Here is a 14,254-nt window from a genome sequence, read left to right on the forward strand (position 1 = left end):
AAGGAGCATAAATCTTATGGAATAAGCATTTAATTACTTAGTCGCAATAATTTAACACAGATATAAGTTATAACCTTAGTTAGTTTAAACTATTACGTAATATCCAATAACTTTTGGGATGAACTTTCTTGTTTGTTGAATGATTTTTTTGAAATATTTAAGTCATCTTGAAAGAATAACGTACATTTCATTCACATGGTATAATCTGTATCATTTTATCTATGAGGATACTAGCAACAAAGGAAAAAACATTAGCCAGCTAGTTTCTTTCCTAGAATTCTGTTTGAATACGTACATTTTACCAACATTCTTTAGAGCAGGTAATACCCATTTTACTCCCAGACAATGTTATGGCTCAAACAGTTAATTCTTCTCAGAACAGGTAAATACCAAATGTATTTTATCTATGTTAGAATTTAAACCCTGATATGCCATGGTTTCAACCACTTCGTTGAACACTAGGTCTCACCCTTAGTTACTTGGATAATTAAAGAAGCAAGAATCTATAAAACATCAAACAGTGCTTCAAGTATGTTCAGACGCAGACTATATTCAAAGTAATTGGCCTTTTTACAAAGCTGAATCTTCAAATAAGAAGATGGTTAACAGAAATTACTACTGTTACAACATTTACAAAAGAGGATCTAGTAAAACAACTGAAACCAGGAGAACTCTGTAGCTTGCTCCCTCTTTAATATGCTTGATAGGTTTTCCATACTAACAGATATCCTAACATGTCAATGTGACAGCCAGCGGAGAACCAGGCTAGTACTACTTACTAACAAGCAGTGAGTAGATGCACTTTTCTGCACATGAAATTTTTCCCATACATAAAGATGCATCTGCCTAGAACTTGCCAATTAGTAATTTCCCCTCTCGTATAGAAACTCTATTAAATGATCTCTGCGATAAGTTTCTGAAGGGCTTCATTTGTAAGAGGAATATACAAGCAATCTTGACCATCCGAATTTCTTTTGGTTTTGATCAACTCATGGTCCTTAAATTCTGTCAGATGTGAATTCAAAGTAACTTGACTACTCACCAGGAAACGTTCTCGGCATGTAGTGTACAGATTATTGATTGGCATCCCTGAGAAGAACAATGTCCAACTTGAATGAATGATTAATAGCAGATAGATCTAATTGCATTCAACATACATGGAAACGGAAATAGAAATGGGGAGACCAACGTATGAAAGAACTTGCCTTCTTCATCAGAGTGCGCCAATTGATGCTCCGCAAGAACTTTAAAAACATTTTGAGCATTTGGTGTCAGACTCTGTAAGACAATTGAAGCTGTCTTCACACTTTGAGCAGTGCCCCCATGAGCGAGAATGAAAGGGAAAAACATTGCTTCAACCTTGTATGGAGCAAAAGTAGGAACATGGGACCAATACCAGTTAAACTGTGTATGAACCATCTTCTTGTCCCACACTGATATATATGACATAGCCAACGTAGTAAAAATCAGACTTTTTTCAATGTGCCATGCACATAATAAATACTCCTATAAGAGTTCGAGTTCTAGGTGTTGAGAGAGATACTAAGGAATGACCAGAACTTGACATTTCAGCATCAGATGGTACAGTTAAGGTGCTATATATTTACAGTCAAGCAGCAATTAGCAAAAGGCAGCAATACTTGGTAATTCTTAAAACAGGTAAAATTAGTAAAAGGCACAATACATGCAAGCTACGGAAAACAGACTTCACAAAACAATCCCTTACACCTCTAGACATCCTTTGTTATTGGGGATGGCAACGGGGCAGTGTGGGTGCGGGGTGGTGTGGGTTTGGGCCTGTGCGGTTGATTTATAAAAAAATAAAAATAAAAAGTTTTTGCGGTTGCGGGGCATTGACCCCGCTGTTGGTGCGGGTTTGGCCAAGCTAGAAACATATACTGATGATGCAATCATGCAATAATGACTCTGGCTTGACAGAAGAGCTTTGATGCTTACAACAGTCAAGTGTTGTACTATATAATCCCAATATCATATTTGCACACTCATGATTAATATATCAGCTATTTTTTTGGGGGGTAAGTATTAATATCAGCTTTCTCATCCTTCTGCTTCTTCACTTGCAAACTTTAGCACATTCTTTTGTTGGCCATTTTAGTAGTTGTTAGCTCTCAATTCTCATCATTGATGTTGATTAATTGTGTGTCTTTAATTCATCACTTATGTTTGCCAGTGGTTTTGATTTATGCATTTTATCACTATAACTGAAATAGTGAATTACTTGTTTAGAAGTTAATGATAGAGTAATGTCATATATTTTTAAACATCTCAAATGGAAATACTAAAAATTCAGAGGAATTGAGACATGGTGAGTAGCATGTGATAGTTCTTTAAAACCTATTAGCTATTTTTTTCTTCTCGCCTATTGCCCGAAAAAGAAAAAAGAAACCTAGTAAAACAGTTTACGGTTGCACCCACCTTAAATCCTTACTTGAGACGGAAAATTCCAAAATCAAAAGATCAAAAAGAAATAAACTGAAAAATAAAGAAGAAAAAATTAAGCGGGGCGACGCGGGTGTGGGTGCGGGGCGGGTGGACGTGGATGAAAATGCTATGTGGGGCGGAGCGGGCGGGTTGAAGTTTTGCAAGTTAAGACAGAACCCGCACTACACCCGTGCCTCTTGTCATCCCTATCTATTATGCACATGTCATATACATGCTCACACACGCGTTTGCAGAAAACACTTACAAAGAGGAGCATTGACATGGTCAATGGAAGCAACCATACGGACATGAGAACAAGCAGCAATACTTGCAAGACAGTGTTGGCTGTCAGAATCACGCAACCCTGGACCATCAATGTTATGAACAACAATGCAAACAAAACACTCATCTTCTAGATCTGGTTTGTCTAGAAAAGCAAGAAGCTCATCCATGGATCTGGGGTTAAATGGTTGTTGGCTTTTAGACAGATTTCTTGATGTTGTCTTTTGTCGCAATTTTAGTTGATCCCAAAGGAGCTCAGCTAGTGTTATCACCACCTGCAATAAAAGATCAATGATAGCAGATCTCTTAGTGTTACTAGAATGATTTTGTGCCAGTAACGCGGGTATCGTGCATTTCACACGGATCTTATCATATAATATCATAAAAGAGGGGGTGCTAATAACTGTAATAATTGTTGATAGTAAGAAATATATTAAATTAAAAAAAGGAAATTACTATAGGCACCAGGAATCAAATGAACTCAAAAAGTATTTGTGTTTTTAAGTTATTGATAGCTTCCATAACACCAAGTAAAAGGAACATTTAGCTTTATTTTCAACCTCTAATAATCTATTTCAATCATTTTAAGACTAAAGTCTGGGCATAACCATCTTATTGTGCCTGCCAGTGTGATATCTTCAGTTATTGCCCTCTCATAAAATCCAGTGGGATTACCTTGATATATACCAGATAACATCTAAACTTCAAAAATTGTTACTGCTAACTTAAAAATCCATGTCAGTGAGCATGTGATGCACTAAAGTAGGAAGCTTGCAACCAAACAACATAGCTCCATGAGCAAAAGCTCCTGTCATGATCAGTGTTCTTGTAGTAATCTGTCTAACCCTAAAATACGGGCCTAAACTTTGTTTTTCAGAAAATTTGCAAAATGGAAGATGCTGATTTTGAGACTTTCTAAACCAAAATTATTTTCTAAAACAAAGGTATCAAGCAAGCAGCACTTTTGAACAGGAAAATGATAGGGTGAATACCTGTTTAAGATTTATTGACTGGAGATACCCATTGACGACAACAACAGAATACTCAGTTAAAGATCTTGTGGCAAAATCTTCAATTAAAGCTTTCTTTGATCCAAAGCCATACATCAAAAGTGCAAAACCACACCTATCAGAGTAATAAAGGATTGGAAAGGAAAACCTTCCAGGTTTACATTTGATGGCAAATGAATACAAGGCAAATAAAAAACTTATCCAAGAAGCATATCGTGGACACTGACCTTAGCACGAAAAGCCATTCTGAATACAAACTTTTGTACCTATTGATCAAATCATTTACTTCTTTCTCATGTTTGGGCTCAATATTAGTTGCCACCTCTCTTAATTCCTGCATGCAACAATCATCATTGTGGACTCTCAGTAAGAAGAATCATAACTGGAACTTTATCCATTATGCATTGGTCAGGAAAGATTAAAACATGTATAAGGGGCAGCTTAATATGGAAAATGCATATCATCCCTCATCTTTGAAGGTATTGTCCACTAGCCCTTTGTTGATTCCATCTTTCTTGCCTTTGTTAAATGGTCAAGTACGGATTTCCTTGATAGCTTTATCACATGAATGGTCACGGCTTGCATCGTGAAGTAGTTCATCTCTTTGGTAAATATACCTTATGCACTTCTTGGAATGCATCAAATGAAAAGTCAGCTCTTATTTTCTCCTTAATTACAAAAATCATAAATTTTGTCGAACCTCTTTGCTTACTGATAAATCCAGAAGGTGGTTCACAGCACATACTTGTGCGTATTCGGAGCTGTTAAGCTGAACTTATGCTCATCCTTTGAAGAGAGCGTTTAGTGTCCAAAGTTCCTTTTTATTGGATCATTTTGAGTTACTAATGAATTTTCCCTTTAGTTTGAGTAGGTGGATGAAATTGACGAAATTGTGTGACAACTGACAAATTCTCGATTTTAATGAATAGATTCCCAGTTGGTTTTTATTCCCTCCCCAAAGTGGATTGAGATAGGGTGATTCTTTGTCACCATACCTTTTTATTATGGTGATGGAAAGTCTCAGCAGAATGATATCTAAAGCAGTGTCACTTAACTGGCGGAAAGGGGTGGAAATTACTGGTAATTGTGGTAATCACTTAACTGCTCTTTATCTGCATCAAGCCATCACTTAACTGGCTCCCTATTGTATGCTGATGACATTTTAAGTTCCTGAGATACAGATAAGGAGCAGATTTTACATCTGAAGGGTATGGTTATTGCTTTTGAACTATCTGGACTCCATATAAATCTAAGGAAGAGCAGTTTAGAAAATTTTCCAACCTCTTGTTTGGGACTACCTCTAGGAGAAGAATATAGAGATAACAGTATACAGGAAGGAGTAAATGAAAAAAAAATGCGAGAAGAGATTATGTTCAAGGAAAAGACAATATTTTTCCTTTAGTGGAAGATTGGCGTTGATTAATAGCTTGATGGAATTCCGACTTATTTAATGTCATTGGTACCTATCCCAACCAAGGTGGAAGGGCATATAAACAGGATCAGATGCAATATTTTATTGGAAGGTAATCTCCTTACAGGAAGTTCCATTTGATAAAGTAGAAAAGATCAGAATTTGCAAGGAGCAGTGTTGTGAAGAGCGTGAAGCGAGGAAAAACGACAACCCCATTTCGCTTAAAGCGAGAAGCGAAGCGCTCGCTTTTTTGAAGTGAAGCGGAATTTTAAAAAAATAAAATTAAAATATATAGTGGGCAGTAATTAAATTAAAATAAAATAAGAACTAAAAATAAAGGATATAAAAATTAGAGGAAGGGCAGTAATTCTCTATTAAAAACTGGGCAGAGAAAGAAGAACCCAAGGAATGGCATCAATTCTGAGAAAGCACCGAAGGTAAAAAAAAATTTGCCAGCATTTCGCTACTATTTGGACGTTTAAACAGAAGAAGAAGAAGAAGAACCCTAGTTGAAGACTTGAACTTGAAGAAGAAGAAGAACCCTAGTCGATGCTATCAGATGCTCTGCCTTAAAACCCTAGTCGATGCTATCAGATGCTCTGCCTTAAAACCCTAGTCGCTACTGTTGCTGTTCGTTTAATAAAAGACACAACTGATTTCGTTTTTAATAAAATAGGACTGGGTCTGTTTTAAAACATAGAAGCGATCGCTTCCTTCGCATCGCTTGATCGCTTCTCGCTTTTTAGTGGGAAGCGGTCGCTTTTTTATACCTGAGTCGCTTCACCCATATGAAGCGTGCACCTTCTCGCTTAAAGCGAGGAAGCGGACGCTTTTTTAAACACTGGCAAGGAGGGAGGTAGTTTGGGTGTTAGGAACATCAGGCTCCATTTTTTTTTTTTTTGAGGTGTTAGGAACATCAGGCTCCATAAAGAAAGAGCACTGAAAGGAGGTCATCAAGGCTAAAGATGGGTTCCAGAATTATGGGGAACAACTCACATAGTATCTCCCCATGGCACTGCAATGTGGAAACATATCAATAATACGTGGGAGGAATTCCAAGCAGACACCAGACCAAGTGTCGGAGATGGAAGAAGATTTGAAGTTTGGCAAGACAGGTGGCTTGTGGATGATACATTACCTGATTCTTTTCCTGATTTATATAGTCTAGTGATGAACAAAGATGCTAGCATAGCAGACTGTTGGGACAACAGCACCTGTATCTTTCAGTTTAGGAGAAATTTCAACGATTGGGATACTGAAAGCATAAACAGATTGCTGGAAATGACTCGGAATGTTTCACCAATAGATTCTCAGAATGATTTTTTGAGATGGAGCGGCAGCAGGGATGTCAGCTTTTCTGTCAGCTCGAGCTATCAGTTGTAAAAAACATGGCTTCCCACTATAATGACTGGCCATGGAAAATGGGGTAGAAGACAAAAAGCACCAACCAAAGTAGTTTGTTTCAGTTGGGTGGCAGCACATGAGGCATGTCTTACGCAAGAAAACTAGCAGAGAAGAGGTATTAACTTTTGTGGCTGGTGTTATTTATGTAAAAAAGAGGGTGAAACAGTGAACGACTTTGAGCAGTTGGCATATGCAGAGCGAGCAAGGAAAAGAAGAAGGCCTGGATAACCTTTATGGATAATGTGGAGTACTTGGCTCGAGAGGAACATAAGATGTTTTGAGGGGAAGGAAGAGAATGTTTCAAGTTTAAAAATAGATGTAATTAATGTACTGCTACAGTTTTTGGAATTCTTACAGTTTTAAAGGGTTCATACCCAGCAAGGTCCTAGTATTATGCACCAGTACTGTCTTGGTACTGGCTTCTGCGACAACAACAACCCGGTAAAATTCCACAAGTGGGGTCTAGGGAGGGTAGTGAGTACGCAGACCTTATCCCTACCCCGGAGGAGTAAAGGTTGTTTCTGATAGACCCTCGGCTCAAGAAGACGAAAAGGGACAATAGATTCATAACAGCAACAGAAGCCAGAAAAATAATATCAGCATCGTAAGAGAAATTAGATGGAAAAACAATAACAATAACCAGTAATAATGGTACGATACTATGAAAAACAGAAAATAGTGAAGAAGAAGAAAAAAGCTCAACTACCTCCTAATTTTCAACCCTAGTGCTCGACCTCCACACCTTCCTATCAAGGATCATGTCCTCGGAAATCTAAAGTCGCAACATGTCCTGCCTAATCAACTCTACCCAATACTTCTTAGGCCACACTCTACCTCTTCTCATACCCGCCAAAGTCAACCGCTCACACCTCCTAACCGAGGCATCTAGGCTTCTCCTCTGCACGTGCCTTAACCATTCAAGTCTTGCTTCCCGCATCTTGTCGTCCACGAGAGCCACCCCCACCTTCTCCCGAATATCTTCGTCCCTAATTTTATCCAGCCTAGTATGCCCGCACATCCATTTCAACATCCTCATTTCTGCTACTTTCATCTTTTGGATAATCTTTATCAATTTTTTTTAAAAGCACTTGACCGGCCAAATACTATATTTTTCTTTCTACATAGTTTACCTGAAGCTACCTCAATGACAGGGAAAACAGAGAATTCTGAGTGGTAACTTAATGTGTAAGGATTGTTATCGATCAAAAAAGTAACATGAAAGATTACTATTAGTCTGGGTGTTTTATTTTTGGATTTCTTTGTTTCAAAAGATAAAAGGCTACAACATTGTCAACTGACAACATTGTATAGTTATGTGATTACGGGATAGGAATGCTTCCTTTTACCTTTAACCTGGGTTTCTATTCATTTTGCTCTCGTTTTTGAACATTGGGTTTGTTAGATAGTTATGTGTAAATAATCCTAGTCCCATATGTAGTAGGAGTAGAATATATCCTAGTCCCATATGTAGTAGGAGTAGAATATGTCCTAGTCTCATACGTAGTAGGAGTAGAATATGTCCTAGTCTCATACGTAGTGGGAGTAGAATATGTGTAATATATATAGGACTCATTGTATTATGTTAAAATAGTAATATTTTCTCCCGTGCTTTTTCACATGGTATCAGAGCTTCTAACGACATCCGGGAAGAAAGATCTCATCGCCGTGCAATTTTTCAGCAACTTCATCTTGTTCCTAGGGTTCATCACTGCTACAGTGATACTGTGCATATACCCGTACCACCATCAAATCTAAAACCTTTGTGCGACCAAACCCCAGAAATTCCAGTCTCATCGGAACAGAAATTTCAGTCACTGTGCATTTTTCCGGTTGACGACTCAAGATTGATTTGCGTTATCTCCTCATCAATAAATGTTGTGCGAAAACCAACACTACCATCTTTTTAAGAAAAGTCAGGAGACAAAACCCCAGTCAATCGGTCTGGCAAAAAGTCACTCGCGCGCCTCCACGCTCCGCCAGAACTGGGGTTCCGACGAGCTACAGTTACTTTTCCGGCACATATGAGTCATTCCTGTCACTTTTTGACAAAACTTCTTCAGGACAACTACTCGTCCAGTGATTCTGAGCCTACCCATATAAATTTACAACAAATTCTGCTGACAACTATTTTTTCCATCGTGAACAATGCACTTTATGTTTATCAGCAACCACCTGGTTTTGTTGCTCAGGGGGAGTCTAGTGGCCTTGTATGTCACTTGCGCCGGTCACTTTGTGGTCTAGAGCAGTCTCCTCGAGTGTGGTTTGGTAAGTTCAGCATAGTTATCCAGGAGTTTGGCATGACTCGTAGCGAAGTCGAATGATCGGCTTGCAGATCTTTTCACCACCAAGTCCCTCACTGATTCTCGTATTAGTTACATATGTAACAAGCTCGGTACATATGATTTATATGCACCGGCTTGAGGGGGAGTGTTAGATAGTTATGTGTAAATAATCTTAGTCTCATATGCAGTAGGAGTAGAATATATACTAGTCCCATATGTAGTAGGTATAGAATATGTCTTAGTAACATATGTAGTAAGAGTAGAATATGTAATATATATAGGGTTCATTGTATTATTGTTAAAATAATAATATTTTCTCCCGTGCTTTCTCACAGGGTTTAACCTCTGAATTTCCTAAGGCTCAAATCAAATGCAAAAGGTTTTACATTTATGTATTTGTACACACAACTGGCCATTTGCATGTAAAGGTTCCTATCAGTATCTCTTACACGTTTCGCAATAATTCAGTTTCAATTTTTCTGTGTAATTGTTATTTATTAGCTTCATTCAAATGTTAAAAAATTTATGTATTGAGGATTCTATAATTCAAATCCTTGCAAATATGTGAAAGCAAACAATTCTAACGGGGACTAGTATGTTTTCAATCTTAAGAAAATATCTTGAATACCTTTTCATTATTTGTTGGATTTGGAGTTTCTCATTGTCCCTGAACTCGACAAATAACTATTTATATTTGTTATCTTGAAAATTATGTGTTATGCCTCTCTACCTCACACGAGGCTGGGGTAAGGTCTGCATACTCCCCACCCTCCTCAAACCCCGCCAGTGGGATCACACTGGGTATGTTGTTGAAAATTATGTGTTATAGTGAAAAATAAAAAATAAATTGCCCCACTACTATTATTTTTTTTTTGATGATGTGCCCCACTACTATTGTACTTTTAGCTAAAATGGAATTGACTAAAATAAAGTGGATAGGACAAATGGGACAAAATTTTCTCAAATTACATCATGTAATAACAATTCACTTATACGAGCCATACAATCAGCTTTTGTTCTAGCTAAGGTATTCGAGGAAAAAATGAAGGAATACTATTTTTCTCCATTTCTTCTCATTTTGCCCGAAAGTCAACAACAACATATCTAGTGTGTTCCCACGAGTGGAGTCTGGAGAGAGTGGGTGTATGCAGACATTATCCCTACATTGTGAGAGGTGGAGAGACTATTTTCGATAGACCCTCAGCTCAAGAAAAACTATATTGTATAATTTGCCTGGAAGTAAACTATACAATATACTTACTATAAAAGAAGAGTCTCCGTAACATATAATAATAGTCAACAATAGATGATTGATTTGGAATTTTAACTATTTGGAGATGACAAAAGAAACAATCCAAATGGCAGTCTATCAAACAACCAAAAGACATTTTCCAAATTTGCAAACCACAGTAAATCACAGAAGAAACAATCAGATGGAGTCTATCAAAAACCCCAAAAACACAATGTCAATTCAACCGCTAAACATCTTTCTGTAACCCCTTAAAGATAAAAGGTAAAAATGCATATACTTTGGTCACTAGTCCTGTGCGCTATAATTTAGGTGTAAATGCAATGTTTCAGCAGTAAGTGAACTCAATTCGAGACATATATACAATTAAACAATTTCTGAAAAGAAGTATCCCTACATAAGGTTGCAATCCTGTCTGGGAGCAACGGTACTTCACAATCCACCTTTGGTTGAAATTTAGCAACTAATAATATAAACACATGAGATATCAGAAGGCAAACACAGACCTCTTCGTCCACAAGATCGATTTCAGAGAGCTTCCGAGCTGACTTTTTGCGTGAAGAGCCCACTTCTTTAGCAAGAAAATAGTTTCTTGAGAACCCAAACTCCTCTTCCTCAATCTCATTTGCATCCATTTCCTCCGATTTAGAGAACCTGAAACACTAAGACTCTAATCAGTTAACAAGCACAATCTCAGAGAAGTGTGTTTTTGAATTCCAAAGTTTTATCAAAACCTTTTGGAAGTTGGTACTAAACTCGTCACAATCTTCTTTCTGATTATTTTTCTTTTTCACTCTTCTTTCTCATTCAGATACCTTTTCTTTGAATCATAAAATAAAAACCACAATCCCTAATTTCTCTTCCACATTTACTAAAGAGATACTGGTCCCTTAATTTGTGGTGAGTATTTATTTTTAAAAATTATGAAATATGCTTTTAGCTATAAATAAATCTGTATTTTGAAATAAACCAAAACTGATATTATTTATGATAATAATTTTAAATAAGTTGTACCATGAAAAAAATCTCAAAAGCAAAGAAAAAAGGAAGCAAAGGAAAGAAAGCAATCAAGTAAGTTGCAAAAAAAACGAGGCCCAAGCCCATAGTTGGTCCAACACCGCATAAATGGAAAACATCATTAGGGTATTTATTCGCATAGAACTGAACATTGATGGTGAAGAAAAAGAACAGTGGTTGTTTGTTCTCAGCCAAGTACTCGAACGTGCAGTGGTGAGTTTGATTTCATCCTCTTCTCCTTCTATATACTTCTTATTCTAGAGTTTGTAAAGGTAGTCCTATTGCTATGCATAAAAATTCAAGATTGTCATTCATTCCTAAGCTCTTGAATCTGAATTGTTGTTTTTTTCGGGAAAGTCAGTATTTCTAAAATCTCAACCAAAAAAAAATCGGCTCAAGTGGGAAAATATTATCCATGAATTCCGAAATTAAAACCTTAAATCTTCAAAGGATCTCTTGGAAATCCTCAAATTCAAAATGAGATCTATTCTAATAATGAAAAAAGCAGGTTTTACACACTGAAAATTTATTTCAACAACGGGCGAATAGACAGAGAGGGCAAGAAATAATTAGGAAATCCTAGCAGCTAAAGTTTTGAGCAGCCGCAGCTTTCCTCAAAGCATAGAGTATACACTCTTCCTCCTCACTTAATACTCACCATCTTCTCTACACAGAACTATAGCAGCAGCAACGGAAAAATAAAGCAGCTCGCAATCAAAAGGGTCTTCATAAGCAGCTTCCTCCATAGCTCTCCATGAATGACTTAGCTTTTCTTCTTCACACAAACCAGTCCTAACTACTCCCAAGACACCATTTTTATACCCTTACAGCCATGAAAATGCAACCTCATAAACACCATTGAAGCACTCGTTTTCATCTCCTATACCCACTATAATTTCTCACTAGCATAAACACAAATATCTTCTTCCAGGCAGTCACGTCAGACACCATAGGGAAGAAGAGTCGAGGCCTAAGGTACCAGTTGGGGGTCGCTTGTTCCACTAGGGTATGGGAAGAGTAGTGTGTACACAGACTTTACCCCTATCCTAGGAAGGCAAAAAGGCTAATCATGCTTTTAACACATGTTCAACAAATTCATTGCAAATATATCATCAATCAACAGATTTTTCTTTTAAAAATATAGAATAAAGTCATACCAAAACAGAAAACTCATGAAAAATGTAAAGCAATAAAAAGGCACCAATTTTCCTTACTTTTCCAACTGCCACATATATCTTAAGCCCATGGAACAACTACTAAATGATATTATCAATTCTCACACAATTTAAAATACTTGTAAAAAAACAAGTTTTAGTATCTTAAACTAATGCTTAACCAAATCAGCTAATGGCTCATTATTAGCAATCCATCACTAGCCCATTTTTACACAAAGGAAATTTTTGATGCTATCACCCCATCTTAATTCTTACAGCAATAACTCAAACCTTCTTAAAACAGAAAAAAACAAAGTAGCGAAGTAACTAACTTAAACGAACAACTAAACATGTGGCTTATGAATTCAACCAAAGACCATTGACTTAAAGCCATGAAACATCTGCGACTTTAGGGATTTAATACTACTAAATATTTCACCAAACAAATTCCACCCACATATACTGTAAACCTCACAGCTACAACTTATTAATTGTCCTCGTTTCAATCTTAGCATCCCCACTGATATCGGTTAACACTCGGATTTCCATCATGTAGTGAAGGATTCCACACCCAAAATCATAAAAGACTAATTTTAATATAGAAAATCAGTAAGCAACTCACCATGACTTGCATAAACACCAAAATCAGTATATACTTAAGGACAAAATTAATAACTTCAACGAACTGGAAAAGAAAGAAAGGTTAATATGTTGATAGAAATGGACCTTTTATAGGTGTATATGAACCCTAAAACTTCTGTAACTCAATGATCGAACTGAGAATAAACAGCGACGACCAAAACCGGAGCTTTGACGGTAAACCTCGGATGATACCTCAAATAGTAAACCTGAACAAATCTCTAGAGTTCTTTGAAGTTCTGTGACTATTATGAATTATGATTGAGAACACGGAAGAAGACTTCTATGGTAGTTTTTGAAGGGTGGAGAAGATGAATGTAAAAAATGGTGAATGACTGTAGTTTAGTGTGAAGAAGAAAAGAGTTGCGGCTGCACTTTTAAGGGCTAAATCACAATAGCTATTTATTTTCTTTTATTTTTCTTTTCTCTTTATTACTTTTTCTTCTTATTTGGTGTAAGTATATATATTTAGATTTCTTTAGTATAGCTATTTTGTTTCTCTTTAATACTTTCTCTTAAGTTGAGATAACTAGTATTTTTGTTTAGCTATTGTAATTTAGGGTGGAACAATACTTTTGACAAATTTGAGTACATAAATCCATTTTCACAATGGTGGAACAATAGTCATTACAACATCAAATAAAACACAAGGAGAAAAAGATTAAGTGAAAATCATGTAAAAGAAACAGCTCAGTGTGATGATTCACCATGTCATCATGCCACATAGAATCCATTTAGCACATACACTTGTCATGTGTAAGGATTACATAAGTTAGAGACTACCTCTTAGTAGAATATTCTAGAACTATGGAGAGTTTCCTTGGGAAAGTTCTAGATATTTATGGATTTGGTAGGAAGACTCTTTTGGAAAGCCTTGCAATATTCTAGTCATGTAGAAAAATCTAGAGAGTGTACTTATTTGTAAATATGAAAGGACTTGCGGAATGAAACAATTATTATTTACATACTAGCCCCTATGTGACTAGTATAAATAGGGAGCATTCATTTGTAAATCATCAAGTAAAACAATCAAGTTCTTTACAATAAAAAGTTTCCTTTGACAAATTTCTCTTGTCTTTTCTTATATAACATTCCTTTAACGATCTTAAGTGTAGTATTTTAGACTGATTTGGCATAGAAAAATTGTGAACAAGTTGTCAAGTGCCGCACGTGCGCTTAGTTTAAGGACATGACAACATGGTATCAAAGAAAATGTTGCAACTAAGGAAATGGCGAGCGACAGAGAAATTAACGATGCCAACACCCAAGCCAACGTCATCCAGGACATTGTTGGTAAGAAGGGTCGTAACAAAAAGAGGAATACCACCAACAAAGCCAAAAGGTGTCGCCCGAGGTTTTGTCAA

General features: G+C 36.7%; 1 protein-coding gene across 1 annotated transcript; it reads right to left on the reverse strand.

The window, feature by feature from the left end:
• Positions 1-487: 487 nt before the first annotated feature.
• On the reverse strand, positions 488-13,239 carry LOC104235181 (origin of replication complex subunit 2-like). Its single transcript, XM_009788880.2, has 7 exons — positions 12,978-13,239; positions 10,587-10,734; positions 3,962-4,068; positions 3,717-3,849; positions 2,708-2,999; positions 1,206-1,433; positions 488-1,089 (listed from the first exon to the last, which is right to left on the reverse strand). The coding sequence occupies exons 2-7, from the start codon at positions 10,713-10,715 to the stop codon at positions 893-895; spliced, it is 1,086 nt and encodes a 361-aa protein (XP_009787182.1). The 5' UTR covers positions 10,716-10,734; positions 12,978-13,239; the 3' UTR covers positions 488-892.
• Between the last annotated feature and the right edge of the window lie 1,015 nt (positions 13,240-14,254).

Source organism: Nicotiana sylvestris, chromosome 4 (assembly GCF_000393655.2).
Source record: "Nicotiana sylvestris chromosome 4, ASM39365v2, whole genome shotgun sequence".
NCBI classification, from domain to species: Eukaryota; Viridiplantae; Streptophyta; class Magnoliopsida; order Solanales; family Solanaceae; genus Nicotiana; species Nicotiana sylvestris.